Raw genomic sequence first — 23,276 nt, 5'->3', positions numbered from 1 at the left:
TTGGCGATTTAGCAAACTAAACATCAGTTTTGTCGCTGTTTTCTTTTTATGCAGACATTATATGGCCTTTATTTAGCTTTGTCTTGTTATTCAATGCAAAACCGAGACGCGATCAATGATACGCGCCTGAGATTTTATTATTCGCCAAGAAAAAAAAGGAGAATTATTTCAAATTGGCAGACACTTAACTTAGGCTTGTATTTGTATGAGAGAGAATTTTATGCCCCCAAACGCTCAATGCATAAACACCAATCTCTCGGTGAGTTGATGGCGTTTCTTTTGTTGAAATGCGAAAGGATGTTACATTTTCGAAATTGCGAATCTATTCGTCTGACATACGAGTGCAATGCATTATGCCTCGAGTATGGTTTACTTGTTGGCTCCCATTTGAATTTACATCTGCATAATCTCATTTATTTTAGATTTTTATTTCAAAGATAATTTTAAGATAACAGAGAAGAACACAGTGAAAAAAAAACAGATCCAAAAAACTGTGCAACAGAGGGAAATAGAAAAATGGAAGGATGTAAAGAGAAAATGGAGAAAAAGAGAAAAAAAACACCAACATACACTGAGACAGAGGAAAAATATAAATAAATAACATACGAATGGTGCACAATACGCGTCGATAGGAATCGTTGTTCGGAGTCAAGTACGACAGCACACGCTGACAACAAATTCAGATGCTTTATTTCGAGAGCGATTTAACTACCATTTCTCGATACAATACAATTTCCCCCATTTTTGTGTGTGTGTCCAGGCAAACAGGGTGTATGTGGATGATTTGAAGCGACAAAATAAAAAAAATATTGGAAAACATAATATGTAATTGTAAAAGTATCAATGATAACAAATTGGAATGGTTGAGATTCAGAAAATTGAGATCTTGATGAATAAACGTTCATTATATTTATTTGGAATTTTGAACATTTTCCGAATGTTCTGCTTGATAAATTTGAATACCGGCCACCCTAACGTTGTTTGTCTCAATGTTTTAAGTAACTATTCTTTTGGTCTAAAGTTGGCTGTGTGTAGTCGTAGCAACATGCGACAAAGTCGCCCGCCAACTCACTATATACCATCGCCGGAAAATATCGAATGGAAAAGCACTTTCAAGCTGTTTTCAATGCAACGATGGATGTGTCGTGGCGAAAGAGCGAAAGCGAGACCGGAGAGCGGACGGGTACAAGTACACGGTCGAATGGATTGTTCTTGTTCGCTGTTATCGAATTGAGAATCTTTGTATATTTATTTGCGATACAGTTAAAGTTATTACATTGAGCATTGTGTTGAAAGGATGAGTGCTCGTTTTTTTCTTCTTCTGCAGCTTTTTTCTTTGAAATTTACGTGAATAAATTTTATCCCTCGCTCGTTCGCATTTTCCTCTTTATCTGTTGGCTTTTCTTTTCGGTGTTATACTTGTATTAGGAGCGATTTCATTCTATTTTTAAAGTTTTTTTTTCTTGTATTTTTTTATCCATTGCTTTTCAAGTAGATTGAAATGAAAAATACACTATCCATTCGTTAGCAACGCCATGGTTACCGAAATGTAGAAAATAAAGTACGAAAAGCCTCAGTGCGGATTATAATTCATAAGAACAAGTTTAACATCTAGTTATGTATTTTTTTTTTTTCTCTTCGATGAACAAGAAGCGAAGAAGAAGGAATACAGAAAAGAAAACAAATCAGAAATTTAGATTATCGTAACATGTAACTGGTATTTCGCCTTCAGCGTTTTTTGGTGGTTGCAATGTCACATTTTGCATGTTTTCATGAACTAACGAATTAAATGACAAAACTATATTTGTTTGATTTCGAGGCACACATACACTTCAATTGAATATCAAAATGAACAAGTTAGAGACAGTAGTTTTCGAATAAATGTGCATTTGGCATGCATTCTCTATTTATTTATGTGGGAAATTACATGCATAATCATTTGTCATGTGGCTTCAGTTAGTGTTCATTTCATGTAGTTAATATAATATTTATAACATTGACATTAATCCCAAAAAAAAAAATTATTCGCTTTTCGGTGTATATTTATTCAGTAGCAAAAATTTATTCGTCTGCTTTTATTATTTATACTATTTGGCCCGTATTTTCAAACCACAAATAACAAAACGATTTACTCAATGTCTCTCATCTAATGGTGAAATTGAACAACGGTAATATTGCAATCATTCACGCGCTGTGAATAACGTCAATAAATGCGCACGAGTGAACGAGAGCTTGTGAGCGAAAGCGAGAGAGCGAGAGAGAGAGAGGAAAAGAGAGATCGGGCTGCCAAACCCGATGTTTCAGAACCCAATCAACTGACAATATTAACTGCTATGTCAAGGGTTAAAACATTGCAATTTATTGTGAATTGTTTTCGCCGATGCATGCACAAAATATGTGTACGTATTTTGTAAAGTGAAAAAAAAAACAACTCCAATGAATTGGAAATGGTATGCATATTGAATGCAAAAATATTGAAGTTCAGCAGTTCCTTCAAAAATGCAAAATGACGTGTGCAAAGTGTATATAATTCCAGAAAGTTGACTATAAAAATGGGAAGCTTTAGCAATTTAATTTCATTTCAGCACACACACACACTCACACATACATACAAAATCATATAATTTGTTGGATATTTTTTCGTCATTTGCTTCATTTTGTTTGACTGATAATTATATATTTTTTTTATTATATCTCCATTTATAATATCGTTTTTATTTCGAATTGCATCACTTTGAATGGTTTGGCTATGAATACTCTTGTTGTTGTTACTGCTGATGCTTTTCGTATTTTTGGTTCGATTAAATATATCGGAGAATGTTGATGGTGGCAAAAAAGCTGGTTTTTCCCACTGATGAGTACTCAATTTTGGTTGGTCCACCAAAGGCACTCATGTAGCCTATATCAAAAATAAATTATATCCTTATTTTGTGTGCACAACGTATGCATTTATTTACACATATACCATTATAAATGCATCGATGGACAAAGGACCATTTATCTATATTGGAAAATAGTTGGAAGACTGTAAGCTTGCCCATTAAAATGACAACAACAACAAACAACGTCCACCGGCATGGCATGACTCCAACAGCGATAGCCACGATATTACGACCAGGCAAACAGTTCATTCAAATAAAATTAACCACATTTTTAAATTGGAAAAATAATTATTCGTGTAAAGTATAAATAATTAAATTTCAATTATGGTTCAGAACGAAAAAAAAAATCGATTTCAATAAATTTGTATATGGTTGAGAAAAAATGCGAACTATACGCAATTTCTCCACTTGATGTTTTTTTTCTCACTCCATTGCGCGAGCTGTGCGCTCCATCCACTATTGAACATTGTATAAATGTGAGAGTGCTATAAAATTGTGCTACATTCTACGTTTTCATTCAATTTTTAATTGAATTAATTCGATTATCATTTGTGAAGCGTTCGAGAGTTCAGTGACTGAAATTGACATTTTGCTCGAAATTGCAACGCAATTGTGGCGATTATAAACATTAAAAAAATGCATTGGTATTTTATCTTCTGGTCAGAGCTGTGGAGCTTTTGAATCGACAGGTTCGATGCACTATGTTGCCAACGATTTTATGAAATACAATCAAATATGAAACGCAGTTTGTATTTCTCTCAGTCATCTGCTTAACTGTACAAGCTCAACCGAATTGCGTACATTAAAATTCATCGCGAATGTTCGCATTTTTCGAACGACACCTGAATTTTAATTTATTCGATTGCTCTGATTGACATATAAACACTCATTTTTGAGCACATCTCGCTTCTTCATCGGAATGACATATTATTGTATCGTTTTTCATCACAGCATGCACAAACACATCAAATGCATTTTCTCTTCACTTCAATTTTATTGCGGTTCAGAAATTTGTGTTTATTATCCATTCGGTTGATATCAAAAATTAATAGTAAATGCACGATCTCAATGTCACTTGCAAATAAAACGGTTGTTCTAAGCAATGAGAACAAAACGACACTGAAATACACAAACATTCATTGAGAATTTGAGAGCATATTAAATGAGAAAGAGAGAGAAAGAAATCGGATCGCATTTCCAATTCCATTCTAAATTATTCAAGAAGATATGGATAAATTGAGTGTTCAAGCGCACTGCATAAGTCACAGAACATCTTAAAATTCATAAGCTTCTCTACTCGCAGGAAATTTGAGATAGAGACAAAATGAATGGAAAATCGAATGACGCGCAAGGGTAAATGGAAGAGAGCATGAAAGGCAAAGATCGATCGTGAGAGTTAAAATAGGGGAAGAAAGAAAAAGAGAACGCGGAATAAGAGTAATAAAACATTAAGCACATTTAATGAGCGACTGGAAGATTAAATAATGCTCTAAATTGAAATTCGTTTCGATGTAAATTTGGCATGAGTTTTGAAATTGCATCTTATTCGGGCAAAATGAGCGTATTTTATGATATGAAATGGCAACAGCCAATAAATGATTAGAAAACAACAAATATACACACAAATGATAACTAACCTCAATATGAACAAAAATTGACATAAAACTCAATTTATCCGAAGTCTCAACCGTTTTGGGATAAATTTTAGTATGCATTTTTTCCGCTCAAATGCCAAAGGGATATATGTTAAGCACTTAAATATTTGAGCGGAAAAAACGGTTGAGACTTCGGATAAATTCAGTTTTATGTCAATTTTTGTTCATATTGAGGTTAGTTATGATTTGTGTGTATAATCACTTGCGGCATTTTAGATTGACTGCGATCGCTCGTAAAATGGTGCATATTCGATATGAAATGAAATGAGATGAAAAAAAGTACATACACTACCTATGCAAACTTCAATATATGAATTGTAAATTGAGTGAAAGAGTGAGCGAGTGAACGAGCACGTGCAGAATAGGCATTAAATTGGCAAATTTAGCTGTAAATACGGTTTGAACATATTGAACAATCAAATCAATTGAAAATAGCAACGCGCTTTCAAAAGCGCACACACACCAATGAATTTGATTGAAATTTAACGCAAAAACAGAATGAGAACAAGAATGCAAAAGAGAGAGATATGGATAAAAAGAGAGGGGGATGGCGAGAGAAAGCTTCCAACTGTTCTAAAATCAATTGCAAACTCAGCGTCAATATAATTTAAATTGTTTAACGATTATAATTTTTATTCCAGCGTCATTTTATTCTTCTTCTTCTCTTTCGGATTAAATACAGGCAGCAAAACTGTTATTCCATTGTTTATGCACACAATAATGATATATTCTTTGTGCGCGCTATCATTCTGCATTTGCACAGCATGATGTTGTGCTGTGCATGGAAAATTTCTCTCTCGTACGCATTGACTGCTCTGCGAATAGAGGAATTTACTCAAAAAGTAAAGTGGCACATTGCAATAATGCCACTACAACAATATAAATTTAACAACAACAATAAAATCAGGTGAATAAAAGGTTAAACGTAATGTGCTCGACGGTTTTTGTTTGTTAAACAATGTCTATATCGCGAGTGGAAACGAATGCGCTCAATTCAGTCGTTCGCTTTTTGACTTCAAATGATCTGGTTCTTGGCGGTGAAGTAATGAAATGATTGCATTTTTGTTTTGATTTTCCATGATTTGGCGTATAACAATCGAAAAATTTAATCAAATGATGCAATAGAAACGAGCGACATGTTTAAACCAGAGGGAACACAACACAATCATGTATGTATGTACATTGTACAACGTACACAGCGAATTCGGATTATTATTATTGACATCTGGAGAAAATGTTTACCTGGAATACAATATAGTCGAGCCACTTTGAGAATAATCCAAATGAAATATTCATAAACAACATTCCATTTTATGGAGTAAAACTCACTGCCGAACCATTTCAACTCGAACTGTGTTCTCCACGAGTGGTAAATGTCCATTGAATGTGATTGATATTATTATAAATTTGAAATTGAACAATTTTGTATCGAAGATATTCAATTATATGGTATGTATTCTTCATTAATTTAATTATTTGGCTCAAGTTCGGTTTGTTGGGCGGATGTTCGCGTCATAAACCAATTTATGGCCTGTTCAGAATTAATGATGTGCAAATGGCGCGTACAATGACTGTATACATCGATTTAATGAAAGAGTTCGTGAACCGTATGCCGATTTTGTTGAACAGGTTTGACTGTCTGACATACAGGTCAACATTCATCATCATTCGGAGTGAAATGTAATCATGATGTCTGTGCATTTTCAATATGATCGAAACGAAAATGTTCACTCCAAACGAAGTCCTGTTATTATTGTTTTGGTGATGTGCGAGTTCGAGAAAATCAGCCCACGCTTATTCATACAATTTATAAGTTATTCCATTGACTTTATTGCACAATTTGCCGCAAATATAGGTAATCATATGGATGCAATTTAAATTGTATAGTCGTCGTCGGCACAAATCGATGGATTTAATTCCGAATAAATCATGTTTAAATAACAACAATATATTTGTTGCTTATTAGCCAAAAATGAGCATGTTTTTGAAGAGCTTCATTTCTTGTTAATAATCGGTATAATTACCGGGAATAAACTCAATGGCCCGATCATCAGAGCATAAGCACGTGGAAAAACTTGCAAATAGTATACACTTTTAATCATATGATAGAGATGTAACAGAGACAGAGAGATATGAGACTAAATAATAGCAGTCAGCAAATGTAGTGTTTCCATCGTGCAATATGTTACCATAAGAAGATTTATGCCAGTCGTTGAGAATAAATCCATTTTTTGTATTTCTGCACTTCTATTTGCGGCACAAACATGTATGAATAAATGGGATGGAGGAAGCCAGAGGGGGGGAGAGATGTGAGATAGCGCGAGTGGGAAAGAAAGAACAGTGGTACAAATTATGCGATACAATGATTTGTAATATTCATGAGAATGTTCTTGTGCCATTTATATTTAACAAGCAAAACCATATTGTGATACTAAATGTTGTGCTAATTTTGAGCGCATTTTAAGTCAATGAATTGCGGAAAATGGATGAATTTGATGAGCGACCTCGTCGAGTTTGGGCGGCTATATGTCATACAGTTTATTTGTTGGTCAAACGGTAAAAACCATTTTTGGTGATTATTATGTTTATGTTCTCGCACTAAATGAGTAATTACTTATGTGGCACAAAATGTTCAAGTGAATTTGAATTGACGTTGTTTGAATTATTTTTGAATAAATCAACGTCGCACATTTAGGTACTTTGATGTGGGTTCATTCTAATATGTTTAGTTTTGTTTACAAAATGCTTTCATTGACACCAACATTTCAAAATGATTTTTCCACCAAAGCCCAGTTCACTTCATTTATCAACACCAATTTTATTATAAACTTTTCAACTGAATAAATATTCAAAATAAATACATACGCAGAGAGACATGTAAACAATTTAATATTCCTATGATTAAGGGTTTTGTATTCTCTGGCAATGCGCCATTGTGGTCGCTTTAGAGAATTGTATTCTGAAGATATGTACAGAGAGAGAGAAAGAGAGAGAGAGAGAGAGAGAGAGAGAGAGAAAGACAATTTATGATAAACTAATTATGTTCGACAATCGATGTTTATGGCATTTTGGTGCATTCAATATATATTTGTATGATAAAACCGAATAACACAATTACCATAATCAAGAGTCAATCACCACACATTCACTAGTTCTGCAAAGTATGCGGTTGAAACCGCATTCAATAAATACTCACATACAAAACTATGTAACGCCCCATACACTGTAATCATGTGCTAACGAATCAATTAATTCGTTGTCAATCAAAGCTTTAACTTACGACCGCAAAAGTTTTCTTATCACATGTCTCACGGCAATCACCCCAAAGGTCCCCAACATCAGATTTATCAATCTATCACGAAATCCGCTGTCACTTCATGCGTTTGTAAAAGTTCGTTTTTTTTACTTCTGTTTTCAATCTGATTGAATGCCCAAGAGAGATTCAATGCTAAATGAAAATATCACCAATGAATCCTGTTACGAAATCGAATACAAATCGAACATGGGATGAACAAAAACAATACAGAAAAACGAACAAGAACAAGAGATGCATAGTGAGAAAATTCAAAGGAAATTGATAGTCCTCGCCTTGTGACTCGATTTAATTCTCTCTTCCGTATAACAACAACACAAACAAACACACACACACATCGAGCCTCCGTCACACCATAACAAAAACAAACATGCTTCACACAAAAAAGAACATTGTCTGAACTTTTTCTCCTCTTGTTTCCTTTTTTTGTCTCTTGGTCGCCTTGTGCGGTTCGAGTGGACAGAAACAAAAAGCATTTACGCATTAAAACATAAATTATGTATTTTTTGCCCCGCCAAAGCATAACGAATGGCATTGTTCGAAGAAAGGAAAAGTGAATGAAGTAAATGTACAGTGTAACTAAGTATTGGACATATATTCTGTGCGAACGAATGTCAGTCAAGAAAGAAATCAATTTTCGGTACATATATGTTCAGAGCAGAGCAGAAAAGCGAAAGAAAAAGTTGTCATCGTTGTTTTTAATTCATTTTCACAGTATGTTTTTGTATGTTCTATCCTTTTGTATCGTTTTCGGTTGTGTCTTTTGTTTTTACACTCTTGCCTTGTCATTTAATTCCCAGAAGGTGAAACTTTTATTTCAAATAAATTAAGATTAGATTGAATACGTCTCATTCATGATACATTATACTGTTTGTTGTATGTCTCACCTTTTTGACTCTCCACTTGACTGTCCGTTGCTCAAATGGTGCCCTTTCGCAAACACTTGAACCTCAATTTTCTGGCATGTTGTTTCGATTATTTGCCCTTAGTAAAATACATTGATAGTGGTCGATTTAATGTCAATTTAAGCACCATAACCGAAACGATATGGGAGGATCTGTTGCTATTACAAAATCTCAAACGGTGCTACGAAATTTTCGAAGAGGATCATTAGTGTGATGAAAATGAGATGAAAAATGAAACTATAAAACTATTTTGAATTATTCAATGTAAATTAAATGAAAACGGTAGAACTTTCTCGATATTATTATAATATTTTTCGCATGTGAAAACAATTTCATTCTTAGTTTTTCCATTTTTATCACTTTACCTGGTTGCATTCTGTCTTTTTTATTTGTGTTGGAAAGAGTGTTAATGATAATGGGTTTTTATGTTTCGTGAGAATGCAATTCCTCTATGCCATTACCAAATTCAATGTAATATGTATAGCGGATCATTCTCGAAAAACTCATCATCGCCGGCGAATGAACGAAGGTTTAAATGAACGAATGTTGCTGGTAAAATGAACGAAGTCGACAATGACGACGATGACGAATAATATAAGTATAAAACAAACATTGTTTGGAAAAGTATATCGTTGTCGTGTGAGCATTGGCATTTCGGCTACTGTTACGTCGTATAAGCATACTTACTTGAGAATGCTTTCGATGTTTCATGCAAATGTGAACGGCTCAAAAACAGGAAAAGTGCAAAAAGCATTCAGTTACAAACTGAGAAACATACAGCCCAGCACGTGAAACATTCTCATAAAATCAGAGCAAATAAATTCGAAATCGCTTGCATCTGCAGCAATAGAACAGAAGTGCCTGTGTAAAGCAAAAAGTTGGCGTAACGAGTGAAAAAAAAAAATGAACAGAGGAGTGAATGAGTGAGAGAGAGAAAGAAAGTGAATGAGCTAACATAAGCGGGTGATGCCGGAATCACGGAACTTTTACTCATCGCTGCAGTGCATCGACTACATTTCGGCTTTAAACTAATTTCATTTTGTCGGAAAAGTACCAAAAAGTTAGCTTGTTGTTGCCGTTATGTTTGTTTACAATTGAATATTATAAATGTGCATGTGCTGTGTGTGTACCCTCAAAAAGCCAGGATTCCTTTACATGCTACTCTCATACATTGCGGCATTACCCATTCTCTCACTTTAACCTCACTTAAGTTTCATTTACTTTTACTGCTGCGAACGAAACAGAAATTATTTCTCTATCTCATTTTCATTGCGACTCTCTTTCATTTCAAGAAGGAAGTGAAAGAAAAGTGAGAGAGAGAAATTAGAGCCATCGATTAATAAACAATTAGTTGAGATGGCTCAAGTCAAATGCAATGCTGTGATTGTCTATTGTAAATATTTGCCTTAAATGTTTGGTTGTCGACTTCAATTTAAGCTCAAGTGTTGCAAAGTTTCCGACATAGAAAATTCGGCATAAGCATCACAAGCCAAAAGACTGAAAGACAGAAGTGGAAAGAGAAAGACAGAATGATAGCGAAAACAGGCCTCAGAAATAAGCCGATTGCATTGCTTTCATTTCAAACGACGGTATCATCTTGTGATACAAAACAAGTTCATTTGGCTTCTATTTATCTTCAATTTTCATCGAACAATACACATTTCGAAACATAGCGAATGCAAATGCTTCCGCTCAACACACAGGGTATAAATGCAACACACTTTTCAATCATTTAGCATATTTGTATATATGCTTTATATGTTTCAACTATTTTAACTGGAAGTGTTTCAAGGCAAAATTTGTGACAGACAAACAAATACAGAGCGATAGAACGAGCATTGCTAAATATTCACTATACCCATCATTCGTATAGTAAAATTTGTAAAGCTGATTTTATCGTCTACCATTTTTGATGAAATCAACTCAAACATTTTTGTACTGTGATGAAACGTTTTTACTCTATGCCAGACACATTTTAACATAATAAATTTTATATGAAATTACTGACACTATTCATTTTTAGTTTGTACAAATCAAATTTGCAATTCTGACGAATTCTAATGAGTCGAAATTTTTCGGTGTGTTTTCTCTCTTTCTCTTTTACAGCAAGCAGCGTGCACATCGTATCAGAATACGATCGGACGACATTCGACAATTGGACCGTATTCACATTTATCAGGCAATCCGTACACAGCAAATGGATGTAACAATGATTTTAGCTACACAAATCAATACGGCTACAATTCGTGGGGCCAAGGATTGTGGCGTGATTCACGCAATTTAACACCATCATCGACATATTCATCGAAAAGCCGAAGCAGCATTAAATCATTTACCATAATTCTTATGACAGCCGCATTTATTGTAATTCTAGCCGTTCTTTCGGTTGCTGCGCTCGCATTCTATTTCAGCACATTCAAGTCGGATGATTGTAAGTAGTAGGTTACTACTAGTAACATATGATCATTGATTTATTTTTTTATGCGAACCAGATTTTATGATGACAATAATTTCATTTATCCACCATGTAGCTATTATGATTTTTGATGGAAAATTCCAAGTAACTCGTGGCGATGTGTTCACAACTGGATTAAAATACAATCATACAAATGCCTATCAAAAAAAAGTGGATCACTATCGCAATCTAATCACCGAAAGCTTGGAACGAAATGGACTCACGGTATACAAATGTGACATTCATGGATTTGGTACCGGACCACTTGTACAAGTTGATTTTCGTGTTTTTCTTGACATGAGAAAAGTGCCAAGGTAAATAATGACTATATATTTAAACAATAGACATATAGAAAGCAATTTCGAGAAATCCACACGAAATTGGAAACGATTTTCCATTTATAACTTTTACGAACATTAAATCCCACGACATGCTATTCTGGAAAATTCTAATTTAAGAACTTGCTAACGAAACGGAATCAAATGCGCTCATTTCTGAGAAACAACCTTTCATTGATATTGACACTTTGCACTTACTATAATGATATCGTATATATTTTTGGTTCATTAAAATGACATTGACTTAATTGACATCGTCAGAGATTTATTTCTAAGAATAGAAAAGTGATTGACGTACATATCTCATTTTGATTTGATCCATCTATAGAAACACTTTCTAAAACATTAATTGAAGACATGCTAAATGGTTTTTATTGATTTCTTGTTGATACAGAACGATTCGCAGCGTTGAAGAGCACATCCGTGACTCATTACTCAAGGAAATTATGTCAAGCAAATCAACAAAGGGCATCCAAATTGATTTACCTACTTTGGAAATTAAGCGATCTTTGGATACTGAAGTGTTAAATTCGGCTTCATTTGTACGCGAAAGGGTATGTGACTTTTTATTTGTTATCTTTTCTCGTTCGTGTTTTTTTTTACTTATTAAAGGCTTTATTTCAGGTAACAACACCTTCTTCCATTATGTTCGATGACAAATCTCGCAAAGCTCCATCGTCAACACTAATCAGTAAACCATCAAAAATAACAACATCGAAACCAAAATCGAAATTGGATATTGTTGAAGCCGAAATCGACATTGAAAACACTCCAATTCTGCAAGGTTCGTTTGAAGTGACAAAAACGGATGCCGATATTACAGAGAAAAAAATACGAACATCAACTCTTAAGCCGTTTACCATTACAAACGGATCGGTTCGAATGAAACCGAAAAAAACGACCGTCGAAAAAGTGAAACCATTACCAAAAGTACCCGAAAATTTAACGGCAAACATCATGAAAATTGAAAATGTTACAAAAGCATTCCATTTTGAGAAAGTAACAACACCACGGCCAACAATTACAACCGAAGAAATTCCAACATCAGCTATTGAAATTGAAGTTCGTCCGAGCACCGAAGCATCAACAACGACAACAACTACTACAACAACAAAGGCACCAACTACACCACTTCCACAAAAAGAAGTTAGCAGCACTACAACCACCACTGAAGTGAACACTCCATCGGTTGTTCTGCCAAGTGAACCACCACCATCGCCACCACAGAAATCGGTTGAAGATTTGTCAACACTCGAAGGTGAAATTTTGTCATCACAAAATACAAAGAAAAATTTCACCAATTTATTCCCAAGTGCACCCGTTCTTGACGATCAGCCCTGGCTGCCGATTGCACCGAATGCAAAAATCGATCACAATTTAAATGATGCCAAAAAGAAAATTCACAACTCACTCAATCCACCAGTTGTTCCATCGAACTACAATGCTGATTCGATTGGCATGCAATTACTACCTCGGAATAAAATGCGAAATCCAATTCCAAGTTCAGTGCAAAAAACAAGCCGTCCGCCCGTTTATCACAGCTTCAATAATCCAGCATTGATGTATGGACTGCACGAAGTGGAGAAGTTGGGCTTGGGCGTTGGTTTCAAATACCCGTTGCCAGTGGATTTAATTGGTGAACAATCCAACAAAAAAGATGATCTAATTTTGAACAGAGGTGAAGTACTTCCATCGATTAAAGAGACACCGATATTAAATGTTGAAACAACAACGGTAAAAATGACAACGACACCGGTTTATGAAAAGGCCAACGAAAGCAAAACAAATGAAACAATCACATTGAATATGGAGGAAACCACTGACCGAGCCAAAAATAAGACCGAATTGGGAATTGATGATGAAATCACCAATCAACAAGTTGGCGAAATTCTTTTGGATCTATTGAAAGACAGCAATGTTAAATTGAATGAAACTAACTCTGACGATCTGATCATGCAATCACGAACCGATGAACTGGAATTACACGAATCGAAAAAATCTGAAGTGGAAAATCAAACGGAAAAGGTCAATTTGAGCGACGATGAAGTCGATCACACTGAAGCATTTGATGAAATTGCAACCGTTTTATCTTCAATGGAAACATTATCATTTAAGAATATCAAAGACTACATAATGGCGACCACGAAATCCATCACAAAAGACATACTCGCAACATCAACGGAACGCGATCAAACTACGCCAAGACGTGAGAAACCACAAAATACCATTGATCCAATGGTGAAGTCCGATCGTATTTCGTTAATTGCACCAACGACACCGGCCAATTTGATAAAACCAATGACACAGTCCACAAGTGGTGGCACAACGGCATCGACCTCAGTCCATAATCAGGATGTAGACCCAGAGGCCGCAACAGCATCGTACGTTGAAGTTGAAACCGTTCAATACACACCTGGCGCTTCGGCAACATGGACACCCGGCTTATTTCCCGTTCAATCAAAATGGGAATACGTAAATGGAACATTAGTGTATCCAAGTGTCGCACCAATGAGAAAGATTTTTAATGAAACATTACAAGCGTGGATCATTGAAAATCCAACCGAAGCAACGGAACGATTGCCACCAACTGAATTAGTTCGAAATACATCGGAACCGATCAAAAATATTTCAGCCATATTCGATACATTGGCATCAAAATTGAATATGAATTCAATGGACACGGTGAGAATGCCACCGTTTATGGCACATTTTTCGGCAAACAAACTTAAGAATGAACATCATCCACTCGCTGATTATTTAACATCGACAACAAAGAGATCTGTACCACAAACAACAATACTACCAGCCTCATCAAGCGCATCAACGCCCGAAGATGAACTGCCGATTTTACTCAATCAAAATACCGAAAGCTATTATGGTTCTAGTGCTGAAACGTTAATCGGTCAAGCCGAAGTTGAAGAAGTCGATCCAACACAATACGAACAAATGCTTTTAATCGATAAAGTTTCGGCAGCACTTCATCCCAGCAGCACTGTACCGTCTTTAGTCACATTGATGCCGGTCAAATCGAATTCAGGCATCCGAAACGGATTCATAAACGACAAAGCAAAGGGAAGCGGACGAGGCTTTCCACCAACATCACAGTCAACGTCCAATCGGCGCCGCTTTGAAGACGCCTCATTTGTTGTCCGAACCAGTATGAATATTAGCTCTTAAGATTAACTACTAAGGGGAAAAAAAGTAAAAAAAAAAATATTTTTTTAGAGATACTCATTGACCCAAACGATTTATGAGAATTTAGACATGATTTAGCTGCACAAAAGAATTAAAGAAAAGAAAAACACGTTTTAGTTGGTTAACAATGTGATCCAAAGAACGAAACACTCAAAAGAGCACTAGAAATGTTTACGCTATACACTTATTCTCTCAACGCAAATTATTTATTGATCGAATCCGGCTCGTCTGTCGGCCTACACACATTGACATTTTAGATATAAATTCTTCATTGCATCGAAATATTAAATTTCATTCAAGACAAAAAAAAACTGTTTTGCATTCAAGAACAAAACAAATCCGAAGTGGCGAGAAAGTTCTTGAACAACCGAAGAAAATAGGCTTAAATAAAAAAAAACTCCATTTGCAAATCGAAAACGACAATTCAGTCAGCATATTCAAAGAAAAAAAACTTCGTTGCAGAATGTTTGGAACAGAGTTTGATTGGAAACCATAAACTTTCATTCGTTTTGTCGTAATTGTTTTAAGTTATTTTTTTGGTAAGAACTGCGTAAAAATTACTGTAAAAGCAAGAAGAAAACATAGGAAAAGGCCAAACAAGTTAAATTAGTTGAAAAGTTCCATTAGGTATCCTGGTAATTTTTGCATTGAAAATGAATTTTTGCAAGTTTATATGTATTCGGTTGTGATTGTTCATTGCCCATTGAGTGAGCGAACAACCGAAATATAAACAAACAGGAAGCGGAAGTTCCAAAAAAGGGAACCAACTTAAAATTGGAGGTCAACATTATCAACAATTTATATACGGAATTTGGTATGCAGGCACACTTTCGTGCCGTTCAAATGATTACCGTATTGCCGCATTGAGTTCATTTTTCAAATTTCGGGCTCTGAACCAAAAAACGAAACAGGAAAAAGCGACGAAAAAAAAACGCACTCGCTCGGAAACTCACTTCACTGTGTGAATACAAATTGAATTATGGATAAAGTCGGGAAAAGTTTTTGGTTTTGCTGATTGAACTGGCAATTCGTCGAATGAAGAAAATCAAAGCTACACCCGTACATTCATGCTATCATAGATTTAAATGGTATGCGTTGCTGCATCGGTTTGACAGTATAGTAAAAGATTACACTTTGAAATTAGTTTCAATTATTTAGATGAGAGAGAAAAAAAAGTGAGCAAAATCGAAAGTCGGCAAGAGCTAAGAATGAATGATAAACGAGTAAAAAAAAGCATATACAAAGCGATTCCACTTGGTTTTAACGAAATTGATAATTCATGCTCATTTTTCACAGTGAATGTAAGGCGTTACGTGTATCGTCGATTCGGCGATATAAAACCGCAACAACAACAACTGACAGTAATAAATTGCTACGAAATAAAAGATTTCCAAGTTTGAAAAAGTAGTTAAAGATGATAGAAAATCCACCTTGATATCAATTTATATTTAGATGTGTGTTCTCTTTATATTTTCGTCAATTTGTTGGCGTTGCTGTTATTTTTATATGCCGGAAAATCGTTTTACTTCAGTCTGTATATGCCATTTCGTTTACGATGTTATACACATTAAATGCACAACATTCCAGGTAAATTACATTTCTATTCTTCCGCCGCAGCTCGACATCATTCATAGCGACGCATTCCCATCTCTCATTTATACCTCATAGTCCGTTCCACATTGTTTTTCATAGCGTTGCAAATAAATATAACACACAGTATGTTTAACAGTAAAAAGAAAAGTTTTTGCAAGCAGCGATTTTATTTTCACGCAAAACTTATTGGATTTGCTGGCTAAATGAACGAAAAACAAAAACAGCAACAACAAAAAACAATTGCTAAACACCCAGGATTGCTGACGCGCCCACCCTCTTTCTCACACACATGCTCACATTTCATTCTGGAGACGACGACGACGACGGATGTGCGATACCAGAGAATTTATTCCATTTATTTATAAAACATATTCTACTTCTCAACACCTCACATCTCTGCCGGTTGCGTCCATAAAATCTCGCTGAAAATCATATACTGAAATAAGAGAATCAAGCCTCGAAATGAATGTGTGTGTTTTCAAAAGTGTTTTCCGTTTTGTTTTGTTGTGGATGTTTGTTGTTTGTTTCGGTGCCTATATATTTGTGTATGTTTGCTTCAAAGTAACGATAGTATCATACAGTTATCTCAAGCATATAATTCATCCCACTTAATGCGATCCGCTTTTAAATTACTAGGAATAGTAGTAGATTACGAGACTACTGTGGGAACATGTGTGTGCGCGTGCAAAAGAGTGAGAAACAAAAATAAAAAAAATCTAGTGCGAAATATGCAGTATACGCAATATTCCATAGATTTTCTAGTATGTGTCTCGTGCACCCTGCCATTCATTTGATTATATTCAGTTGAGATGAATTCCGTTGCCTTTGAACTCGTTGAGTTGTTTATGCTTATGACTGTGTGTATTGCACACTGTGCATATTGACATATCCCATGAGACACTTCGGATTTAGCACATACGTTGGTGTACGTTTTTTGTCTCAACTTCAGTACTTAGTGCCTTCTATTCTCTCCTTCTTGCCATCATTATCGTCGTCGTAGTTGTCGTTGTCGGAAATGCAGTAGTGTTTCTCGTTCTGTCTTAACATTCATTCATGTTTTCAACGATCTTGATGTAAACGACGTCGCGTAAAAAAAAAGAAAAACGGGAAAAATTGCACGACATTAAGTTATTTAGCAATGAAAAGAACCGACGAAAGAGTAAATTGCAAGTCCTTTGAATTGAACAGACAACAGAACCATTGTACATGTGCATTGTTTCAAAAGTTGTATGCAGATAACCTGAGCGCATACTTGCTCAATCGTTTGTAGCAAAAGACTACTGAATATAAAGTAAAGATATAGTTATGTCGTTGTCGTTGCAAACACACTCGCTCGTGTACTTTATTCGTTAATAATTCAATTGAATGAAGTCGACGCAAACATAATTCTATGCAGTGCTATCCAAATTACAACCGTACGGCTCAAAACTGTTCCGATTCATTAAAATGAGCGCATTTAACTTGGTATCTTCATTACCACTGTCACAATTCTACCTGTCGAATTGCGCCTGTGTCTATTCCATTGAAGTAAAAGCGCTCGCACACACTACCCTTTTTTCTATACAAACCTTCGCTTCGAATTGCTTGACTCACGATAATTTCAAGTGGTTGCAGTTTACCTTTGTCTTTTCGCCTTAATGTAAAGACTTTTTTTTGTGCATGTAGGCAAGGTTCAACAAAGCAGTCTTTGCTGTTATCCTTAATTTTAAACTCGTTCCCTTTCTCTATCTGTCTTGTTTTAAATTGCGTCACACAGCTTGACGCTATTCACTTCGTTTTTGGTATTCGGGTCCAATAAAAGGAAATGCCAACGTTGAATTGCGATTTCATTCAACCATTTTGTATATAAATGTTAAAAGCAATTTAGAAATCCACGTAAATTAATATCAAACTTTTATCCACAGCTAATTGACTTCTGGTCATTTGTAGCACTTCGTTTGCTTGAATGCTGCCATTTCAACGAAATTTGTGAATTCCATTCAACTGTGATTCTATACAATTTGCCTGTGTTGTGAAAATGATGCGGCACAGAAATGTTGTTCGCTCGTTTGTTTGTTACGAAATCCTTTAATTTCTATTCTTGAAGGTGTTTCAAATCGATTTCAAACGCCAAAGGTTGTTGCTCACACACATACAAACAAAAATACACCGTTGAACTTTATTTTCATACTAATTGATCCATTACCATTTATTTTCGGGGGAGTCATTTCGAACAGAAACAACTTGATTCCAAAAATATAATCAGTTATGGCCTATAATTTGAACATTTTCGCGCAAAATAAATGTGCCGCAATAAAAAATGTTTACGTCAAGTGCTACGAACTTATTCGTATGCATAGCGCGTAAAAATTAAGTTATTATTTTGTCATAATTATTATTTATGTGATTTCACATATATTTTTTTGGTTCGTTTCTCATGTTGATTATTCATAACATAATTTTTGAGTATGTGTGTATGCGTTTGCAAGCGCTTATGTTCATCGGGTCGGAAGTTGGACATAATAGCCAATCAGAATGGAATAAACGGCTATAAAGAATCCTTATATGTATGTAAGCATAATGCTAATTTAATAAAGTTATTAATTGAAGAGAACGACAACATTAAAACCCGAACACGAACGGATGGATGAACGAATACACGAAAAAAAAACCTGCGTACACGGCTCACCACTAAAGGACGTTAAACCGAATGGCGCGCAGAAAATGGTATAATTTTCGGTACACAACTGGATAATATTCATTGGATGTGTTTCTCATTGCGGTGGCTCTGGCTATTTTCAAATGAAAATAAAAATGCTCTGTTGTGGCTGATGCCTTTGAAATGAATTCAATTATAATTGTATGTTTGCGCGCGACCAGGATCATTGTCAACATCACACTCATTAGTATTCAAAAACAATTACCTTTTAAGCGCGCGAGAAACTTTTTTTTTTCATTGTCCTCATTTTCTCATTCTCTACCCACGTTTTTCCGTTGAGATTTTCCATTTTTGTTCTTTTATCCGGTTTATTTCTTCGGCTGTGGCACTTTAGCTAAACATTTTCAGCTTTCTTGCTGATAGTACGCAATTGATATGTAGCATGAAGTTAGATTCGCACAACTTTGATATTTGTTTTCGAATTCAGTCGCTCTAAAAATCAATAAACGGAATTTTGCAATTGTTCCGCATTAAAATGTCGTAACAATGAAATTTAAGACGTAAATTAACCACATATTAAATTAAATATTTGTGTTCAAATGTTTCGATCACCGAATGAAAATGATAAATTAAAGGCTCACTTTGGAATGCATATTACGATCGTAAAAAAGCGAGAAAGAGTGAAAGAGATGCATGAGATGTGATTAAAATCCCACCAAAATCAAAGCATCAGACCGACACTTGAAAACTTCTCACTGTGTCTGAACTACGCATCCCACATTTGCCACATTTCTTTGGTTTTCTGTTTCGTTGAGTTTCTCTTGCAGTATTCATTCAAATGCAAGTGAATTTCGTGTATATTTTACTTATATGCGCATTTAATTACTCGCTTCATGACACTCGCATCTATCATGCGAAAATTTATAATTTCAATTCAAAGAAATTGATGATAATCATATTAGATTACTTCCACTTGTAAAATCTTTCACTCTATCTCACTGTGGGTATGGCATGACATTTGAATGGTTTGCACTATACAGAGATGCTTGATGGCTTAGCGATGCAAACACACACATACACACTCACATATACAATGTCAAGTTGTGATTTCAATCAGACAGAGATCGGGTAGGAGTGAACGAGAACGAATGAGCATGGCTTCATTAAAATGTCGTTTATCGTTACCACAGCGACACCTTCTAATGTACGCATATCAACAGATCCACAATTCACCTCAAATTTCTCATAATTACGAGTGCCACATTTGCACGCAGCCACCGTACATAGACAGCGCGTCGAGAATAGATTCAAGTCGAGAGAATAAAAAAGAAAAGAAGAGAGAAACAGTTAAACGAACGTGAAGTGGTAATTAGTGCAAATTATAATGATTATATTTCATTTCACTGCTACGCAATTTGGTATTTTTATGAGCAATCGCGCGCATTCGAGTCGAATGCGTTTGCCTCTTTCATTCATTTTTGTTGTTGCTTTCTCAAATTTATCTGAAATACGGTTCAAAGATTTACGATTTTCGAAATGTATCGATTTCGTTAAAGTGGCAAGGCGAATGTTATACGTGACGACCGAAAACGCCAATTACTCATCTCGTTTCGTCTGGTTTTACATTTAAAATGGAAAATTATTATGAAAATGTGGTTCATTAATACGTGATGCATTGGAAAATTATATGAAATGTATGGCATGTATATGAGTGTGACGAAGCGCTTTGGAAAATATGAAAATATCAAAATAAAGCCCACACATTATAATTCACACTTGAATGGAAATTTATTGGTGTCTGGATATGACGGTGTGATATCAAGAGACGACGATCAAAACTACCAATCATCGATTTTATATCATAAATGTATAAATTCTTGTGAACGTACCCGCAGTCCCGCATACACACCCGTTTCGATATTTCCATCTTCTTTTGCGCCGGATTTTGCTTATTCATGCGAAAGTTTATTTTTCAATTTAAACAACAATGGACCGCAGGCGATACAACTGAAAATTGTAAACTATAAACTATTTGAATTTGTATCGATGAAACGGCTACAGGCGAGCATTTTCTCTATCCATCTCTTTCTTTCTCGCAGATCGAAATTAATATACAAACAAAGATAAGGAGAGAAGAGGAGATCTAGAGTGAGAGAAAGAGATTTATTAGCTGTTAAAATACAATAATTTCACATATCCCAAAATAACAAGCCTGGGCTTTATTACGGGCCCCCATTCGGCATTCAAACATTGGCTCACCCCAAGAATAGTATCATATACATAAGTGTCTATTAATTTATTGCATTTATTGAATTGAATATCATAGGTATAGAGTAAAAGAGATTATAATAGTAGCAATCTACCCGCATGAAAAGTCAAATAGATGATTTGAAAACTTCAATCGGCTATCGATTTGAAAATCAAACGAAATTGAAATCGATGAAGAGTTTTCCGTGTGTTTTGTGCACAATCACATACACACGCGCACACATAAATATTTTATATCGAAACCACTAACCGAGTAGCAGCAGCTTTAAGCAGAATAACACATATATTCCCGATTGTTAGAGACGATGTAGCAACAGATAAGAGAAACATTTTCCATTTAGTACGTAATGTTTAATTTATTAATTAAAATTATTAGATATCCAATAGAATAGTAGTAGTTTCAAGTATTTGGAGTGAATTTATTGCGTTACACAATTGCATCTTTAGATTGTACATTGCATTTAAGTAAGTTATTGCATTAGTTTGGTAAGTGTAATTTTGTACTGTGTCTCGCAAATGAAAAGTCGACGGAAATTATAATAAGTTTCACTGTAAACAAATTCTAACAATAAAGACGATGAAATTAAATTCTTTGAATAAAAAAAATCCCAATGGTTTGTATTGATACTGCTTAAAAACTAGTTACTGTTGAAGGAGAGGCCAAACTCAAAGAAAACTCTGACTGCATTATAAAGAAAGTTTTTCCCGATGAATATCAAGCACTCTGAAGCACTCAGTATCACATATATATTTTTTTCCGTTTTCTTCTGTCTATCTCACCCTATTTTTATGTGTCATAAAAGTTTGGAATCACATCAAATAAAGCCAATTGCTACGAGTTGAACGCGCACACAGACACGCATTTTATGCACTGGTAAAATTACATAAAAAAACACCAATAATGTGTCAGCCTCATTATTATTCATGTGTTTGTGAATGTATGCAAAAGTTTTGTAACGATGCTAACAAAAAATGCACGGCCATTGCTTATGAGTATCACAAATAAAACAAAAAAGGAGGAAATTTTATATAAACGTACTTCAGCACCGGAATGCTAACAAGCCATTTTGAAAATGCAGTGAAAATGAGTGGACCGTACATGAAACATCAATCCATAAATCGCAATGAGACGACATCGAACAGGCAAAAATATCGCGTCGCACACTCACACACAAAAAAATACGGCAAAAGCAATAACAACGGAAAAACGCAACAGAGGTAACAAATTGATGTTTTTATTTATGACATGCGTAGCCCAACAATTCGTTTTCGACATAAAGCTAGGCCCCAGTTCAGCTATTATACACCGCATAAATGGGCTGTTTGTGTGTCGATACATATCCTATGTGCGACTAAATTGAACATCGAACAATCATTTTTCGTTGTTGTTGTTATTATTATTTTTACTCTTCACACTCTCTTCCTCCTTGTTTGTGTGTATGTTGTTTTTGATGGCTGGTAAACGTGCGTATTGATCGAATTGTGAATATTTTTATCAGAAAGAGAGAGAGAGAGAGAGAGGGAGTGAGAGAGAAAACAAGCAATAAATAGAAATAAATTTTAGCAGCCAATGCGAGAATATTTGTGTCAGGCGTGTAAAAACAAAAAGTCATGAGCAAATACCAATCAGCACATAAATATGTCGCAATGGCAAACAAAATTGGCAGAAAAATGAAAATCTACACAAATATTCAGTATATATGAGCTTTTTTCAGCCATTTGATATGATATGTCATGCAAGGGCTTTTTGGGAAATTAATATTAACAGGTGGAATAATTTGAGTGAGAGCGATCAAACAGCAGATGTTTCAATATCGATCGATGGATGTCGATGTGGATGGCAATGATGATTGGCATATATGAAATGCAACCAAATGTATTGACACAACGACATCGAAAACGACAACAATTACGATAAAAACAAGCACCATAGAAAACAAAAACTATCGAATAGAATCGACATATGTGAATTTATCGAACACATAATGAAAATCTAACCAATAATTTTTGAATGGCATGGATATTGGTGCGGTG

At 35.1% G+C, this 23,276-nt stretch overlaps 1 protein-coding gene across 3 annotated transcripts in view; it reads left to right on the top strand.

Moving 5' to 3' along the window:
• LOC116340993 (proteoglycan 4) overlaps positions 1-21,815 on the top strand; it is a 67,059-nt gene extending 45,244 nt beyond the window's left edge. For all 3 annotated transcript variants that reach the window (XM_031767799.1, XM_031767800.1, XM_031767798.1), the window contains exons 3-6: positions 10,862-11,186; positions 11,287-11,524; positions 11,943-12,102; positions 12,173-21,815. In XM_031767799.1, coding sequence (XP_031623659.1) covers positions 10,862-11,186; positions 11,287-11,524; positions 11,943-12,102; positions 12,173-14,725 — 3,276 coding nt within the window. In that variant the 3' untranslated portion in view covers positions 14,726-21,815. The remainder of the gene's footprint in view (positions 1-10,861; positions 11,187-11,286; positions 11,525-11,942; positions 12,103-12,172) is intronic.
• Positions 21,816-23,276: the final 1,461 nt, after the last annotated feature.

The sequence above is a fragment of the Contarinia nasturtii genome, unplaced genomic scaffold (assembly GCF_009176525.2).
Source record: "Contarinia nasturtii isolate CC-2019 unplaced genomic scaffold, AAFC_CNas_1.1 Cnas_scaffold_695, whole genome shotgun sequence".
In the NCBI taxonomy this organism is placed as follows: Eukaryota; Metazoa; Arthropoda; class Insecta; order Diptera; family Cecidomyiidae; genus Contarinia; species Contarinia nasturtii.
The sequence above is the reverse complement of the archived record's forward strand: the minus strand, read 5'-3'. Positions and strand labels throughout refer to the sequence as shown.